This window comes from Aspergillus puulaauensis, chromosome 1 (assembly GCF_016861865.1).
Source record: "Aspergillus puulaauensis MK2 DNA, chromosome 1, nearly complete sequence".
Classification (NCBI taxonomy): Eukaryota; Fungi; Ascomycota; class Eurotiomycetes; order Eurotiales; family Aspergillaceae; genus Aspergillus; species Aspergillus puulaauensis.
The window spans coordinates 990887-1008764 of NC_054857.1; the positions used below are offsets into that span (position 1 = coordinate 990887).

The window sequence follows — 17878 nt, forward strand, 5'->3', positions numbered from 1 at the left end:
TCCACGGACATCAGCAGCCTTACCGTTTGTATTTTTAAGGCCCTCTTTATACTCTAGTCGGATCTTCCTTTGCCCTGAGGCAACGTGTATAGCCTGCTAATTACACCTGGATGATACTAAGCAGCGGACTGTGAGCCAGGACCCCCCGGCTCGAAAGTCTGACTCTTAAGCGTGACATGACAATGTTTTGCCAGGGAGGCGGTATGACGAGAGTCAGACAATTTAGTTCTTTCACTACTGCCGAGCTAGTAGTACACTAGTCCACCTAGTGTGCGGCTGCCCCGGGGGCGCAGGGAAAAGGAAGCACGCTGCCTGTGATCATCGATCAACTCGCATATGTCTTCGGTCATGTGATCGCCTCGCAGCCTATGAGCGTCCTCAAATCCACAGACTATCTTGACTTTATCTCTTCCTGGATGACTGTTGGCCCGCCTGTGCGTCGGAAACTCTTGGTGGTGGGTGACAGGGCGGCAACTGTTTGGATCTGGTTGGTGGATGACAACGGCGACGACAGGGAACGGCCAGCACCAGAGGGTATGTCCAAACCTGTCTGTGCTCGTTGGGTACAAGTCACAAAGACGTGTGCGCATTTTGCAAATATGCAGGAATAGTGCCCTCGAAAGAAATAAGAGTGACGTGGCGAGATTATGGGAAACGACGTCCTGCATACAGCATGCTCAGCGCTCCAGAGCTCCAAACTCCTGAAATTTGAGAGCACCTTTCATTGGCTTTGTTTTCTTAGCTCGAGGCTCCCTCTTTTATTTCACAGTGTCAGGCCGTCTTATGCACCGTGATCGACTGCATCAAGTCTCGGGTCACACAGGAGGTCTCGCCTTGTCTGTCATAATTTTCATCGCGTGATACTTTGCCATCGCGTTAGGCTTTGAAGGAAGAGGCTGCGACGCTGATGCATGCCTGACCTTATTCCTTCGTCGACACTGTCGCTCGGCTCCGTCATCGCGGCCACCCAGCGGCGATCACTATCCCACAACCTTGTCGGGGAAATAAAATGGAGGGGAAAACAACAATATTACGGTGTACAATAATGATGACGCTCGGTAGCCGGCGTTCATTTCCAAGTTCTGGGCATCCACAAGCGATAGACGATCTTGCTACGGTACCGAGAATTCTCCAGATCGTCTGTCTATCATTGCTGTGCCACCAAGATCCAGGTGTGGCACTGTCGACTAAAAAAACTTGCAACTAGCGAGTCGCGAGAAATGGTCGGCCCATCGCCGAAGCTGACAGCCACTTACATCTTGTGCCCTGACGATTTTTTCACCAGGCCCCAAATTTCCCAGCAATGGTCGCGCTGCGTTCGATTTTCTCCCACAGTACCTTTGTTCTTCGTCAGAAATACATTCGGGGTTGAATTCCTTTAAAAGTTTGGACGCTGACTTCAGAGTTCATGCCTCGCACCCCACTCTCCCCAGTCCGATCTCCCCGTGTCAGTGCGCATGCCATGCTAATCGCATACGTGTTCACGAGGGGGAATAAAATAAAGCGCCAACTGACCGACCCTCAATTCAGCTACCCACTGTCAACGCCTTATCCACTTGCCCACCGTGGCAACTGGGAAACCTTAACTTGAGGCGTTCGAGTATGGACTATGGAGTCCTAGGTATTTGGCTACTACCCGATAAAGATATCGCATCCGTCGTCTTCGGACAATCCAGATAGATCCATCGATGATCGATCCCCTTTCTCCACTAAGGAAAGACAGACGAGCAAGATGACGATGATTTATTTATTCATTTATTTATTCCTGGTCTAACTTATAACTATACTTAACTACGAGTCACGACGAGTTAATTACAAACCACAATTACCGGAAATTGTATACACTAACCAGGCTTCGGCGTCTCCAACCTTTATCGCTGAGATCAGTTGATTCCATCGGTGATGATCTTGAATAATCTAGAAATCTGGAAAATCTGGAAACGGACATTGCGATTGTCGCGGCTATTGGCAGTTCGCTCGCCCAACTCTCGTTTTTAATCTTTCCCCTGGGGCTCTGAGGCTCCGAGAGCCTCGTATACTACAGGACTACGTCGATCCCCCTAGTTGGTTGGTGAGGGTCATGGTGGCTGCCCTGTTTTGTCAATACTTATACCTTTTTGGCTTTTTACAGGCCAGGAGTGCATGATTTGATAAAAGTAAATATGACTGAAGTTTGATTTATGTCTTATGGAACCTTTCTTTCTAGGGGCTTCGTTAACTTGGTTCTGTCTGCGGGAGGCCCTGAAACCTTCATCACAGACTCGTCCACGGTAAGTACTCTAACTTAGTTTAGGTAATGGGCATGATATGGTGCCAAAAGAGAAGATGTTGGAGGCGACTTCATGAAAGCAAAGGCCCATCTTATAGAAAGCGGATTGAGGCTTGAAGCTTGAGTGTCGGTTTAGCCAGGGCATGAGGATTCGAATGAAAAATACACCCCATGATCACCACCGCCTTGCTGAGAGTGCTCAATACAAATTTAGCCCGGTGTACGTTCGATAAGAAGGGAGCCGCACCTACTGTAAATTACCCGTCAGCTAAGACAGGCAAGGTAAATTGGTACGTAGTGCTTTTAGCTATTTGCGTACTAAAGTGTTATCCGCTATTAGTTATACGTCCTGGACTGGACGAAATCGTCTACGAGCCCATCATACTTACTGCATGTCACCTTTGATTCCTGGCTTGGAGTTGGAGGGTCAATGTTCGAGGTTTCCCTATAGCGAGACGTCCATGGATGTATTCCGAACCTGTCCAAGTTTAGACCTGCTAGGACTGGAACTTGGGAAACCTTTTCTTAAAAGGGATCGATAGTTATTAGGGGAAGTATCCACTTACATTCTGGGATCTTCGGCTGATTTAGAGGTTGGAAACTCGATGATTTCCATATGTAAGCCCTAATGCATACTCCTTGATTCGTTTTTGTACTAGTATCTATATCTACATGTCGACGTGAACAAACTTCGCATATATTTTGGGCAGATAGGGGTATCTGCTACCCGGAAATTGTGATAAATGGCAGTACGCATTTCAACAAACGAGTCGAGTATGCTATCGAGACAGCAGGACTTATCTCACCTTGGGCGTATTTCATGCGTTGGAAAGGCTGCCAACCTTCCCGTATACAGGGCGCTCTTCCAAGTCGGTTGGATGAAATGGCCATTGAGCATAAGTATAATCGGAGGCCAGGAGGCTTCAAGAGCAGTCCTAGCTCAAACAAAATGGATAATACTGGGGTAACCTTGAGGGCACTAAATGGTTGTTCGAACCGGAGGGCCTTTGCTCCTATTAATAATGACGATGGCCCTGCCCTAGAGCCAACCATGAAGCATCTGTGGAATGGAAAAAGATACTCGATGTGAAGAGCATTACAACTAACGAACATGATTTTAGCAATTGCGCTGGTTTCCACGTCGTCCAGCGGGGTTTCAACCCTGGGATGAAGCCTCTGAGAGACAACCTGGGATTTCGGTCAGGAGGTGTTAAACATGGCTTCCCAGAGGGTTAACCATGAGAAACCACAACTTGGTACAATAAGACTAGCCCTGAGCCATAGACGCTTATAACGAGTAGACGGTGATTGAGGGGAACCAACCCGAACCAACTTATCTGACTGCGTCTCGACAATAGTCCAGGAGAGGGTTCCGTAACGGACGGTATTCATTCAAAGCCATATGCAGTGTGGGTATACTCAACCCCGAGGAACTAGGAGAGGAAACGGCGTCATGGTGCGTCCGTTTCCATACCTGTAATTGAATCTTCGTACTCGGACAATACGGTAGATTGTCTTTAGAGCGATATATGTGGGCACCAGAGCGGATTCATCCACCCCTCCTGGGGAAGACCCGAACGCTGATGCATAATTGAAGAGGGGATACTTTGCTTGGGCACGGATGCAGTGGGCCAAAGTCTATTACCGGGATAGAGAGCGAATTGTACCGGGTTACGGATGGCTGGTGGACTAGTGTCCATGCAGTGAGCCTGTATGTCTGACAGTCTGTAAGTACGTGAGAGAATGCACGGCAACAATGGCTTTTTCGGAGTTGGAGGTACCCTGGCCTGTCACAATGTCGAGACCTTAACACGAGGCCACCAGCCGCAGGCAAAACTAGCGGTAAAGCAGCTACGAGCTGAGTGGTAACTTATAGTCAAGTCCGGAGCTCGGTGACAAACTGGCAGCCGATGTATTTTGTAGTTTCGGGGACGAAGAAATCATCTTCTTGCCCACTGAAAGGCTGAAAACACGCAATATTTAGGTAGCAGTTTTATTAACCAAAAGGCAGATAAAGGGCAGATAACTAAATGGAAATTACGAGGAAACAGACCACAAAAAAGACAAATCGATAATATAAATGCCAAAATAGCGCACGATCATACTCCCTCGGAGGGTTGCGAGTCATGACCGCGGTCGATTTGAGATGTCAACAACATTACCTGTAAATTTTCAGTCACCTTCCGAGGAATCAGACGAAATATTGCCCTGCCCGGCTGGATCAGGCATTACCACACTGTTCAAATACGTGACCTATGGTTGATGATCCTGGTTAGCTCTTTTCCCTCTCACAAAGTACGTACATGGACGGCGGGTTGGTGAGTCTTAAAAACTTCATCTGCATGATGAATTGTGAATGTGGATGCCGTTCTGGACTTAATCACAGCAGACAGCTGGGAAAGGAAGGCGAGCGGGCGCTAGGGAGAGGGGAAATGGACAGATACAGAGTGCGAGGATCCATTGGGCGCGATTCGCCGCCGAATCGGGGGAAAGCCAGAAGCCGGCTGCATATCGAGGAGGAGAAAGGACGGCTTACAAATGGTGCCATGATGCCAATGAGAGCGGTGATTTTCTCCTGGGCATCAGGACTCAAGAGATCTGCGTCTGGAAGCCGTTTGCCAATAGTGAAACTGCGTAAACGGAGGAGCTGGATGTTCTCATTGTCGTGTTCATAACCCTGAGAAAAAGGAGACGAGTCAGCTCTTGTAATAACTGTAGGTTCCCAATCAAATTCGACGTAATCTCGGGTGAGGGTAGGAGACTAGAGAGAGGGTGAACCATGGAAAGCGAATAGACGGCGCAAGCGCCTTTCCGAACCGGGTAGGAAAAGAGGAACAGCCAAAGCCTGCCACAGAGGCCCCAAGAAAAGGCTCTTTCTGGCCACCCAGAAGCCGGGCTCAAGACTCTAGGGTGGAAAGGGGAGTGCCTGACACGGCCCGAGAAAGGTCGCCCATCCGCAATTGCACTTGAGAGTTGGAACATCAACAATAATGCAGTGTATGCGGAAGCACACTTGTACTACCGCAAGACACGCTCAAGCCACGAAGTCTCATAGTCTCTCTTTCTTAGTCAAATCCATGTCTTTGGATCCCCATTGGATAGGTCTGATGCCCATCCCCGAGCACCATGGCCGACCAGTCGAAGACGAGCCAGCGGCAATCTCCTGAATACCAACGCCATCATGGCTTTCGAGACTCAAACAAAGCCTCATTGTCCTCTAATCGCTCTTAAATCAATGATAACAGAGCCAAACAGATGATAATGTGCGATGAAGCAGGATTTCCCGAACCCCCGATAGACTGACGCGCCCGAGACGTGACGGCCATACCGACGGCCTCGGGACCTTTACCACACGCTGACTTACGTTTCGCGAGGAGATAATTCAGTTTATCGGGGATGTGAGAATATGAGACCGGTAGTCTCTCTTAAAACAATAGGGAATACGCGATGAAAGATGTTCTTACCTTAGGCTTAGTCTTAAGCGCACTCTCGCTGTTTTGACTAACAAAGGCCTTCACAGCTTTGTCTTCATCATCAGGTATACCATCGAAGAATTCTCGTCGCATGCCTTCTTCCCTGAGAACCGTTTTTAAACCTTGCGAGTTCCCATCGATGTCGTCTCGAAGAAGCGCCAGCTTATCAGCTTCTGGATGCCAGAGTCCCGAGCCTAGAACGAAAAAAAAAAGGATTGTTAGAATTATGATGGATATTATGGTACACGGGGAGATAATATCTGGACTGCAGCTTTAAGGAGTTTGTCTCTATTTTGCGGAAGTGCAATTAGAGAAAGGAGCGTGTCCTCAAGGACGTCTCAGGCGCCGGAAGGATCAACCAGCGGCGATAAGACAGGAAAGATATAATCCACGCCCATGAAAAGTAGTTGCATAGCGAAGGAAAGAATGTTGGTTTGGGGGCGCTTATTGCGTACAACTCACCAACGAAGCTGGCTCCTGGTTGACAGTGGACATAATATGCAGCGTAAGGACCTTTTTTGCCGGTGCGGGACCTGTTTTCCATTTCAGCTAACGACCATTTCGTAGCAGTAAACATCTACTTACCAGGCGGCCGAGAAGTGCGTCTGCTCCGTGCAGTGGGGGTCAATTATACGTTGTGCTTTGAGAATTTCACACGGCGCGCCGAGATGCGTAAGGAAACCAACATACCTTATAGGGTGTAGGATCCTTACTGAACCTAATGTCTCTATATATACGGAAGACCTTAATCCATGTTAGTGTATCTGCCCTTGCTCTTTTTCTTTAAACGCGTCTTACCAGGTCTTTTGCAGGTAGCTCTGGGATGGTGCTATCCTTCTCAGTGACCTTCTCTGTTAATGTCTCAACAAAAGTATCCCAATCCTTTTTTGAAGAGCGATAATCCGCATCGTGGGCTACCAGCCGTGTTCATATCAGCAATGGACCTCAAGGTATGAAACGCGGGGTAGCAGTGCATATGGTTACCTTTAAGCCATTGCCTTTCATTATTTTTGGTCAGGTCTTTGAGAAATAATATGGTGTTGGGATGTAGGGTGTCGTCCTCATATGGAACGTCTCCCGGGTCCCTTGCTTTGGGCTTCTCGATGAAGACCTCTTTCCCAGGCCCAAGACCGGTCTTGACACCTTCTCTCCATAAATCCTTCTTTTTCGAAGACTCCGGCGCGTCTGATTTGGTCCCGCGTCTGTTCTCGAAGTCTTTCGCGGCTTGCGAAACTGCTTCTTTACCGGCCGTGGATGACTGCTCTGGTCGCCAAAAGTCCGAGTCTGCGTCTGATGAATCCCCGGGTTCTTCGTCTTCATAGTCATCGTTTGGCTTAATCGCGCGCTTTGCATTGCGCTTCGGCTTTTTTGCTTCGTCTTCTTGGAAATACTTGCTTTTCTTGGTGGTGGATTTCACGGATTTGTCAGGGGCGCTTGAATCGTACTTTTGCTTCTTTAGCGCCGCATTTGAGGCCCCAGCAACTCTGGCGGAGGCGCGCCTTTTGGGTGCCGATTCTGGAGCTGCCTCTTTTGCGGGAGCGGCCCGGGTCGATCGAGGAGGCATAGCCGACGGATGGGTAGTTTTCCGCGGGTCTCCGTTGTTGAACTCAAGTTATAGTGAATAGAATATGATTGGAATTGTTCCTGCAGACACGGTTGCTACCGGGAGAAGAAAAGCGTAGCGCGAATGAGACGAGATGAATGGCGGCGTTTTAAACCGTCTTATGGCTCCTCCGTTGTTCTTCAGGGCGCTTGGCCGCCGCTGGCTAGTTGCCGATTGAGTCCAGGCGGTTCGAGCGTTCAACCTTTGAGTGACGAACTTAGTCTTACGACCAAGGGGCTGGTAACTTCTGGGGCAGTTTCCGCGTGGAAGGGGCGAGATCCCGGCAGGACCACTCGCTATCAACTAGTGTCGACCCCACCAAGGACTTTTCCTAAAGATTTTCGGGTCAAGCACTGTCAGAAGGATTTCATCAAAGAATGCGGGATCTTTCTATTTCGGTCTATCGCAGTGGAACTGTCTTACCGCAAGGCATATGTTGATGTCTCTTTGTATATCTTCTTTTGGATTCCTTTCTAGAAATCGGTCGACTTTTTTCTTTGTCTCGGGCAAAAATACTGCGGGAAGGTGTACAAGTTGATCAACGAGGAGGGACTGGTCCCATACTTCCCTAAGCAGGTGTCCACTATTTTAAAAGGGAAGCACAACATTAGCAAAACCGATCATGGATGAAAAAGAACCGACGAGGGATGAAATGATTCCACCTGTCTTCATATCTCGCAAGAACAAGATCCTCGCTGATCTTTCAACCCCAGCAGACGAATACTCAGACCTCTCACCCAAGGGCTCTGTGGATGAAGGAATTCAAGACCTCATCCAAGACATCAACACTCTGCCTGGTTTAGTGACGACGAGCAGTTGCGCTGGTCGAATTAGCGTATTTTTGGAGGGGAGACGGGTTCCAAATCCGTCTGAAGAGATCTCAGAGTCGCGAGCTAGCGAGCAGAGGAAGTTCGTACCCTCTGGCGGCAAGGGAGCGGGGAAATGGTTGTACGTCTCGCATGAACCGCTGAATATGGACAGTAGTTCAGAGAACAAAGAGGAGAAGCCATTGCATGAGATGTTTGGAATGACTCCTGGAGATGGGAAGCCGCCAGGTGTAGAAGAAAGCCAGGGTCATGCCCCACGTCTTGTGCGCTTCCATTTCGAACCCTTGGTGAGTTCATCTCCTCGACATTCCGTCGTCCTTGCTTAGATGACCTTAAACGGCATATTCCCTTTCCCCCTGAATGATTCAATCAGCTCCCATTATATGGTGTCTTGTGTTTGGTTTTCTATACCCCTAAGCAGCAAAGCATCACCTTTCAACTATACTGACATGGCCCTTCCAGATCCTCCATATCATGACCGCCACTCTGCATCACGCCCAGCCAGTTCTCTCCGCGGCATCAAGCTCAGGGTTCCGTGAAAGCGGGCTCCAAGGTCTCCGTTGCTTAGAAGGTGACAGCGGACCTAGCCCAATTGTCGCCGTCCGATCTGCAGGGCTTGCATTGGAATCTATAATAGGATATTGCGAAGATGGGGGTGATGAGCCGGTTATCCGAAGCTTGGTGTCAGAGGAGTACCTCCGAATGCTTGTTAACATGTCGAACGAGCGTTTTTCGGTGAATTCAGAGCGTAGGGAACGATTCAGAACGACCATTTTGGATGGGTGTTCTATACGAAACTCCAGCAACACGAAGTCGAAGGGGAAGACGAGACCTCCTGGATGGGAGGATCCAGAGACGCGGAAGGAGAGGAAGAGGGCTGAAGGTTTGATGAGGAAGAAGCTGCTTGAGGGTCAGGCTGCGCAAGATAATGACCAAAATGCAAACAATGAAGATGAGGTAGGAATATGGCATTCGTTAGATACAGGGGCCCTATAAAAAGGTAACATGGACTACAAAAGCCATCTCAATTGTATCTGACCGAAACCGAACCTCAAGTTCCACGAAGGGACAAAACTGTCTTCCAGAGACAGACATAGAAACACAACGCACGAATGTAACAAAACGATAACGTAAACCACTATTCATGATTTCCAAGTATTCTTCTTGCAATTCAAAATCATAACGATGATATCGTAGACTTGATAGTTGCCAATTGACTTTGCTCACTGACCTGTCGAAATCGTCTAATAACGTGATATTTTATCATATCATATAGCGAACCTGAAAGAATTCTCAAAGGAGCAACATGATGGTTGGCACGGCGATGGGTATAGGAGAACATCTGGTGGCCTGGGCTATCATGCTGACCTTTGGTTAACATGGGCTGGAGAAGAAGCAAATGCTAAAAGGGAACGAGGATAGAATTACAGAGACGGTGGTTCACCATACCTTCCCATCATTCATTCGGAACTTAGATCCCCCCAGGGGTTCGTGGTGGGCGACGGAAGACACATGGGAGACGATTGGGTGTTACGGTGGCCGCGGCGATTTCCACCGGGGGGGTACAACAGCAATCTATGATTCCAAGTGTTTCCGGTCTTTCCAGAGCTGGCAACGCTGCCTATTCCCACTGACTCGCTTGCGCGGCGGAAGTGGGTGGCGTGGACATCAGAATGGGATAACACTTGGTTTTTCTCAGTGTCACTGGGCGAAATGCGCAACATGCGGCCATTGCCGGGGGCAAGTGACAGCGATGAGTCTCCATATACCCTTCTGTCGTTGAACACATTGTTCATGTCGTCATTAATCCACCCGTTAAAGACCAAAGTACAGAGAATGACCATCTCATGATGAACCGCTGTCTCCCAACTGATTTGGGAGGCAGACTGTGGCCACTCAAACCAGATTTGACCAAAGGGAGAACGAAGAACTGGGATATCCTTTGGGAATGTGTTAGACAATCCCATTGTTTCAAACTCGTGTTCGCTGCCCTGCGAAATGAGCGTCATGAAGTACTAGCAAATTAGTACTTTCGTATAAAAGACTCAACAACATAATGGACTCTCACCGTATGGATGTCCTCATTGAAATTAGGCTTTCTAGCAAGACTATCAAACGGAAACCATTTGCTAGTTTCTGGTAGCTTGATTATTTCGCTCGAAATCTCTGAATTGATGCACAGAGTATATTTCTGCCGCTCGTTGAAAGTAGGGCATTTGAGACCTGCCTGGAGCAGATCATTGAGCAGTTTCTGATCAAGACCAACGGTGTTGACTCTTTTGATACGAGAAACGAGAGATTGTATGTGACGGTTGGCCAACTCAAACAACTGATTACGATCATGCACCGTGTAACACTGAGGAGCATGCCAAGGAAACTATAGTAATGACAGAAAAAAGTGATTAGTTCAATCCGTGGCAAATTAACTTGAACAATGAAACTAATAGTGGAGTCCTTACCTTGTGGAGTGTGCTTATAGTGGACTCGTAAGTGCGTTGCGGGCATTTGTCGCAGAAGGGAGACTAAAAGGGTTGTGTTAAGCCATGTTCCCTGTATGAGTAGCCAAGGAAGATGTTTATAGCTTACACGATGAGGTATTTCTGCATGACGAATGGCCAAAGTTATTTCCTCCCCGGTGAAGAAGCCAGTAAAGCCCGAGCAATAAGGGTCGCTATTCTCCTGGGGATATGGCATACCGCCCCTCCAAACAATGCACTTTGCACGTGGGAATAAGTCTTTCAAAAGCTCGTTCTGGTCAGTAAGATCAACATCAACGTGGCGATTACCAAGACGAGGCGGACGTCCAGACTCGTAGATACGGTTGATGCGATTAGCGGTGTCTCTCGCATCGGCATGGGTCTGAAACTCGGCGTAGCAGTCCATCGTCTTAGCGGTGGATCTTTCCATAATGATATGGATTGGACAGCCTTGTTCTGGGGTAATCAGGCGTGCCTGACGACCGAGAAACTGGAGTATTTCCTGTTTTGTGATGGAATATGGAATCTATATCCGGGTAAGTCAAGGTTAAAACGATATTACGAAGGCTCTTACGTTCGAAATCTTAACGACACCAAAAGAGGGAGGCTCTCTGTTGTCAACAAGACTACCAATTGGCATTTCACGCGGGTTGGTAGTTTTGTCAACGCTCTCCCTATATGCGGCAATGGCTTGAGCGCTCACAGAAGGTTCCTGGATCTCAAGTTTGTTCAGTTGCTGCAACAGCGAAGAAGTAGCACGGCGAGTCATTGGAGATACAATATCGGTCTGCCGGGGTTGGTAGGGAAGCTGAGCAATGATTGGAGGTTGAGAGTAGGCAAGTGAGCCATAGGGATGTCTGCTGGGTCTAGGAAGGACCTGGCTTGACATGTTCAAAGATTGGAGAGTAAGGGCCTGGGAAGCAGTAGAAATGTTGTCGTTTGAATGAGGAGTGTTACTGTTTAGAAACGCCAATCTCTCCTGGACCCTCTGGCTGGGGTTATCAGGTACGAACTCCGGCGAGTAGGGATTCATGAGGACTCAGGAGAGCCCAGAGAGGGGGGTAATGAAGTGATGAAGCGCGGAGATAGAAGGAGAGGGCGAAGTTGAGGAAGGGGAGAAGAATGGATCTATGGATCTAAAGTGAGAGAAACACTTGAGGACTGCCTGATGATCTTACATGCCGAGACAGTGATTAGTCGGCGAGATCCTCCCTAGAAGAGTGAATTATAATTGAGGGGTTAGGTGCTTAAACAATTATATTTCTATTTTGCGTGAACTGAGGTACTAGAAAGAGTTGAAGGGCAATCACTGCCATCACAAACTAGTCTGAAGATATTAAAAAGATGCACTGTAACCTTACTACCTATAACATGGTAGATCTGAACAGATAGTCAGATCATAGACTTCAAAGGAAATCCATTTTTCAATTAATTATCTTGACTAAGATAATAAAGAAGGAGCGGCAGTCATGGACCTACTCTGTATAAAGAACAAGCCCTATTTAACGGGTCCCGGTTAGGTGGGCCATGACCGAATACATACACGTTTATGGAGAGCATGCAGTTTTAATTCAAGAACCAAGCACAAGAAATAGTACAGAGTCAGATTATGTTTCGGTAGCTTATAGTTTTATGTCTCTGTAAGAGCACGTACTTAAGTGGTTGGAGCCAGCTCCAAAGAATCTAATTTTAATCTGTATCGATTGACAAAGTTTGATCTCTGAAGGAAAATCTCACAAGGATGATGAGCAAGTGGAACGGGCTCCCGAGATATTGCAAAAAGCACACGGTGGGTACAGTGTATAGAACGTAAAACATGGTTTAGTCAAAATATTGTAAACTAGTCGGATAATTAACTGAGTATGGAATCTGAATCCCAGCGAAGTACTCGCTCTCGTTAATGTTTATGATATTTATTTGAAGAAGCCTCAAGCCCGAGGATGTACGCGAATTAACAATGCTTTAGCCAGCAGAATAAACCCAAATCATCCCGACAGGTTGTACGTCTACCTATGCGGAGTACCTTGAGGACCCGGATGCTGATAGTTTGGTGTATCATAACTTTGGAATGACCTAGTCAAACTGCACCGTTATAGTTAGAACGCGGATGCCTTTTGGCGAAGTTGATTCAAAGCACCTACCGGTGTCAAGAAAGATTCAGCAACGAATCGAGCGCGCGCATTCAACTGCGAAGTATTAGCACGGAGTTTAAGAGATATAAAGGCGGAAGACGAGAGAACGTACGAAAAGCTTCATCTCAGAAATCTCCTTATCGACCTCCTCCATGAACTGAAGGATGAAGTCAACCAATTTGTGCTTCAGCATTGCTTCCGTGTGGAAGTTTGTAATGAGGAAAGAGATGTCGTAGCCCTGCTCATTCGTTAGTTTCCATGGACTCTTAACTAGGACTATAATACTCATACCTTCACAGGCTTTCTCCGCAGTATAAAGAAGGACTCAGCACGTTGGGTTAGGAAACGGCCGAATTTGTGCACAAGAACTGGATGAAGGTTAGCATACGTATGACTTCTTGATGCCAGCGCAAGCTTACTGTGTTCGATTTCATCCGCCTGTTTTATCCGGATGCTAACGCGCACACTGTTCACGCTAGGTTCGATTAAGACTTTCTCGTTCTCGTTTCGTGAAACTGTCAAAGGGTTAAGGAGAAGTTCGGGGGAGCTCGCGGCCTCGATTTCGGGGACATTATGTCGCTCGGAGGTTTGGGACGCGAAGTTGGAGATTGCAAGGGCGGCGGTCAGCGAGGACCGAACGCATTGGAGATAAGGACGCAGTGATTGAGACTTTAATCATTAGATAGAAAGCTAGGAGCGCTTGGTTCATTCATTACCTACCATAATGAGGGGTGACGTATAATGCCGCTATCGGGGGGCTGGTGGGTTCAAGGAGCGAGCAAGCGGGCGTCGAATTCACCACTGTTTGCTTGGACAGAATTATAATCCCACAAGTCCAGCTTCTAGGACATCAATGCGACCGTTTCAGGCGTCTGTTGGAGGGCGAGCGGAGGGAGACCAGTGTGTTGAGTGGTCAGCTCCGGAGGATGGGCAACGTCCCGCAATGTAGCCTGGAGATGTTTGTTGTGTTTGCAGTCATAGCCCCACGCCCTCCCCAAGGAAGCTGATAATCACCCATGTATTTACGCCACTACACTCCCCTACAAAAGCTTCAAAGGAGCCGGCATTAACACTCGGGATATCCCAAGACGATAAAAATGGCTTCTATACCAGGTACGTCTCTCAATTACATTGATACTCACTGTCGACTATTAAGGGCCAAGCTAATCCCACACCGCAGTTATCGTCAAGCACCAAGGAAAGCGCTACGATGTCGAGCTCGATCCATCCTCCAACGGCGAGACCTTCAAATTTCAACTATATTCCCTTACGGGTGTTGAGCCTGAGCGGCAGAAAATCTTGGTGAAGGGAGGCCAGCTCAAAGATGATACCTTGCTCTCGTCCCTCAATGCGAAACCGAACCAGACGTTCATGATGATGGGCACTCCTTCCGGAGGACAGGGCGCTGGAGACTTAGCACGTCCAAAGGAAACTGTGAAGTTTTTGGAGGATATGACGGAAGCGGAGGCTGCAAGGGCAGTGGGGGCATCCCCGGCTGGACTGCAGAACCTCGGGAATACATGCTATCTCAACTCAACTTTGCAAACCCTGAGGAGTGTTCCGGAGCTTCACCAAGAACTTCAGAAGTATCGCCCATCCAGAAGCACTGGCGGTTCCAATCTTTCCAATCTTAGCGACTTTGGTCTGGGAGGACTGGGTGCTTCCATGGACCTCACTTCCTCGCTAAAGGATCTGTTTAAGCAGATGTCAGAAACTCAAGAAGGTTTTCCACCACTCATTTTCCTCAACGCCTTAAGAAACGTATATCCCCAGTTCGCTCAGCAGGATCGAAACGGGCATGGGTACGCTCAACAAGATGCGGAAGAGGCCTGGTCACAGATCGTCGCACAGTTGAGGCAAAAGTTGATGGTCAAAGATGGCGAAGGGGAGTCGACCTCGGAGATTTCATTCGTGGATAAGTATCTCGGTGGGAAATTTGAGTCGGTTACTGAGTGCGATGAACCGGCAGCAAAGGAGGTCGGTGAGCAGCCTAGCGAGAGCTCTGATGTGTTCTATAAACTTGACTGTCACATCGACAAAGATACGAACCATTTGCATGATGGTATACTTGCGGGCCTTGAGGAAAAGATTGAAAAGCGTTCTCCTACTTTGGACCGTGATGCTGTTTACACGAAGCGCTCACGCATCGCACGGCTGCCGAAATATCTAACTGTTCATTTTGTTCGATTTTTCTGGAAACGCGATGCACAAAAGAAAGCCAAGATCATGCGCAAAGTCACGTTCCCTGCCGAACTTGATGTGGTCGACTTCTGTACCGACGAACTCAAGGGACTCGTGATCCCCGTTCGGGATAAAGTACGGGAGATTCGAAAGGAAGAGCTTGACTTTGAGCGCGCTCGGAAACGTCAAAAGGTTGCCCACCAAAGGGAAGAAGAGGGGAAGGGCGAGGAACCTTCTGCCTTAGAACCAATGCAGAAAAAGAAGGCTACTGAAGAGCGCAAGGAGGACGCGAAGGACGGAAAGGATGAAGATACGGCAATGGCCGACTCTTACAAGACTGATGCCGAATACGAGGCGGAGAAGAACGCCTCTATTCTTGCAGCTAAGAAAGAGCTGGTCGAGCTTCTCAACCCCAAGCTGGCCGCAGATGACGGCACCAACAAGACTGGGCTGTACGAGCTGAGAGGTGTTATTACGCACCAGGGTGCTAGTGCAGATAGCGGCCATTATACCTCGTATGTTAAGAAGCAGAGCGATGGTAAGGGCGATAGTGACGACAAGTGGTGGTGGTTCAACGATGATAAGGTGACCGAGGTAGAGGGATCGAAGATTGAGACTCTGTCTGGAGGTGGTAAGTGTTACTCTTTTCCTTCTGCCCTTACCCTACCTGCTACTGTCCATCCGATAGAGAAGACCCATGGCTAACACACTTTGTAGGTGAATCTCATTCGGCGCTTATCCTTCTTTACCGTGCTGTTGATTTGCCGGTTCCTGAGTAGGGCTGCGCTGTAAATCGGGTACATCTTGGTCAATAATACCGCTTAGTCCATATAATTTCATCTGATAAAAAAGATGTCACGGGCTTTCTTTTGACGGGAATCATTGATGGTTATGCCTTGATAGAAGCGGTAATCGGGACAGATCAGATAATAGTTCTAAGAGTACTGTATTTAGAAACATACTAGGTTAAATAAAAAGATGTCCTAAGTCCGTAATTGCGGTTTCTGCTTGATTAGGTCTATAATAATTAATCGGGCCATGGATACTAGATGGTGCGGTGCCCGATATACATCAATATCCAAAGCAGCCGACCAGACGCGTCACGTGAGCTGAGCCTCGGTTGAAGTCCGCGACTGCCGATAAGCTGTTAAGCTTCCAATTGTCGACGCGACACATTGAACATTCAGCGTGCAATGTGACAACCATGATCGGGGCTCGCCAGGCTGTATATCCCCGGCTGCGTGCCGCAGCTCAGTTTCATCCGATACCGCGATTGTCACTCCGGACCACGAGAAATGTTGGCACGATTACCCATGGACACCCCTCTGCACGTTCCCAATGGCCGCGACGGTTCGCCTATCTGGGGATCTTTGGTGGAGTCGGCGCCTTTTTAGGGTATAGATTTGGGGGATTAGAGCCGCCTCCGATGCCGGGGTCAGAGATTGACATACTCCTAATGGAGGACGTTGCTAAGATGTTCGACAAATTACCTCTCGTGAGGCGGCTGCGGTCAGATGCAGATTACGTCGAGGCGCATGTTTACGGTAACTATTCGGACGAAGATAAAGAGCAAAGGCTTACGTCTGGACCGTTTCGTGGTAGCGGAAGGTTGGCAATTCAGGTGCGTGATTTCTATTTTACCATACTCTTCTCCAGAAATGCGCTGCCAAGTTCGCTGGTGCTCAACCCCGGGCTTTTGGATAAAGTACCGACTTGAGGAAGTGCCGGTGGTAGAGCTCAGCCTCGGAAAGCTGATCTATTCTTGCTAACTAATTGGCCCGTACAGAAAGTCTTCTGGAATCATAAAGAGAAGCAAGCCATCAATGTCGTATTTGCCGGAAAGGGTATTGAAGGATGGCCATATGTTGTCCATGGCGGCGCCATTGCCACTCTACTTGACGAACACCTAGCGCGAGTTGCAATTCAGAATCTGCCTGAGCGCACCGCGGTCACTGCGAACCTGGATGTCAACTACCGAAACATAGCCATCTCCAACAGCTTTTTCTCTGTTCACGCGACCTTGGATCAAGAACGCAGCACAGATCGGAAGGCCTACGTGAAAGGCGAAGTGCGTGATGCTAAGGGAAACGTCTGTGCTGATGCCACTGGACTTTTTGTGGTTCCTCGAGGATATAAACTGCGGAGATTAGGAGATACGTACTAATTTCGGCTTCGACCCTGGGTGTATCTGACTACCGGCCCTTGTCTTACAATAACACAGCCATCGGAAATTCCGAGCACCATTCCCTCGAGGGATATGCGTGGGCACCAATAGAGCGAATCTAGCCGTGGGAGAAGTTTGGGGCACCCTCAGTAGCTGCAGGAGGGCTTCCACTATAATACGACCCATTAGAGCCTCCTCATTTCCAATCTAGGTGACTGGTGAACTCTAGATATATACTTGTAGATAGGTTTGTTGGGTCGTTTAAAACTCCCCATTGACCGAAGGCAACACTCGAGAACCTTGGAACAGTTTAGCTCGTAAAGCATATTGGCCCCTCTCCATGACAGGTCTTTGACTTCGACTAGCCACGGCCTAGGTAGCTCTAAAGTCGGCGCAGCCGCCGTTATTGGATATGCGGCCACCCCGGACTCTCGTCTCCACGTTTTCGATGATGCTAAGTTTCTGGAATCCCCGCATCCCCGGCTTTTGTGGACATTCTCTCCTCCAACCACGATCGTTGCTCTCTTCTGTCGGCAATGGAGCAGTTCAAATCTTCGAGATTTGCCTCGGCCTTCTGAAAGAGGCGTTACAGCCGACTGGTTGTTTCAGCTCTCTCCTACAATATCATTTCGATATTCACTCATTCTTGTCACGATTCGTACCCCAAGAAGCCATCTCCACATTCTGGGGCCAATATACAAGCATCAGACTCCGCGGCAAAAAAAGAGGGGCTGGTGCGCTTCTTTGTCCTT

General features: G+C 48.4%; 7 protein-coding genes across 7 annotated transcripts; 4 read left to right on the forward strand and 3 right to left on the reverse strand.

The window, feature by feature from the left end:
- Positions 1 to 368: 368 nt before the first annotated feature.
- On the forward strand, positions 369 to 611 carry APUU_10430S (uncharacterized protein; the record flags this gene model as incomplete). The annotated part of the gene is made up of 1 exon (XM_041700708.1): positions 369 to 611. One exon carries the CDS (start codon positions 369 to 371, stop codon positions 609 to 611), a length of 243 nt encoding a protein of 80 aa, XP_041549796.1.
- Positions 612 to 4441: 3830 nt separating this feature from the next.
- Positions 4442 to 7306, reverse strand: APUU_10431A (DUF2461 domain-containing protein; the record flags this gene model as incomplete). The annotated part of the gene is made up of 8 exons (XM_041700719.1): positions 4442 to 4522; positions 4806 to 4946; positions 5734 to 5936; positions 6205 to 6275; positions 6328 to 6347; positions 6433 to 6486; positions 6541 to 6656; positions 6727 to 7306. The coding sequence occupies 8 exons, from the start codon at positions 7304 to 7306 to the stop codon at positions 4442 to 4444; spliced, it is 1266 nt and encodes a 421-aa protein (XP_041549797.1).
- A 661-nt stretch (positions 7307 to 7967) lies between these two features.
- Positions 7968 to 9168, forward strand: APUU_10432S (tRNA wybutosine-synthesizing 3 family protein; the record flags this gene model as incomplete). The annotated part of the gene is made up of 2 exons (XM_041700730.1): positions 7968 to 8459; positions 8635 to 9168. The coding sequence occupies 2 exons, from the start codon at positions 7968 to 7970 to the stop codon at positions 9166 to 9168; spliced, it is 1026 nt and encodes a 341-aa protein (XP_041549798.1).
- Positions 9169 to 9632: 464 nt separating this feature from the next.
- Positions 9633 to 11682, reverse strand: APUU_10433A (uncharacterized protein; the record flags this gene model as incomplete). The annotated part of the gene is made up of 5 exons (XM_041700741.1): positions 9633 to 10187; positions 10241 to 10549; positions 10632 to 10694; positions 10759 to 11175; positions 11224 to 11682. The coding sequence occupies 5 exons, from the start codon at positions 11680 to 11682 to the stop codon at positions 9633 to 9635; spliced, it is 1803 nt and encodes a 600-aa protein (XP_041549799.1).
- A 1040-nt stretch (positions 11683 to 12722) lies between these two features.
- Positions 12723 to 13504, reverse strand: ARC19 (actin-related protein 2/3 complex subunit 4 family protein; the record flags this gene model as incomplete). Its single annotated transcript, XM_041700752.1, has 6 exons — positions 12723 to 12731; positions 12791 to 12835; positions 12894 to 13019; positions 13073 to 13149; positions 13201 to 13450; positions 13502 to 13504. The coding sequence occupies 6 exons, from the start codon at positions 13502 to 13504 to the stop codon at positions 12723 to 12725; spliced, it is 510 nt and encodes a 169-aa protein (XP_041549800.1).
- A 374-nt stretch (positions 13505 to 13878) lies between these two features.
- On the forward strand, positions 13879 to 15741 carry UBP6 (ubiquitin-specific protease UBP6; the record flags this gene model as incomplete). The annotated part of the gene is made up of 3 exons (XM_041700763.1): positions 13879 to 13894; positions 13962 to 15593; positions 15680 to 15741. 3 exons carry the CDS (start codon positions 13879 to 13881, stop codon positions 15739 to 15741), a joined length of 1710 nt encoding a protein of 569 aa, XP_041549801.1.
- Positions 15742 to 16166: 425 nt separating this feature from the next.
- Positions 16167 to 17126, forward strand: APUU_10436S (PaaI family thioesterase; the record flags this gene model as incomplete). Its single annotated transcript, XM_041700774.1, has 2 exons — positions 16167 to 16583; positions 16749 to 17126. The coding sequence occupies 2 exons, from the start codon at positions 16167 to 16169 to the stop codon at positions 17124 to 17126; spliced, it is 795 nt and encodes a 264-aa protein (XP_041549802.1).
- Between the last annotated feature and the right edge of the window lie 752 nt (positions 17127 to 17878).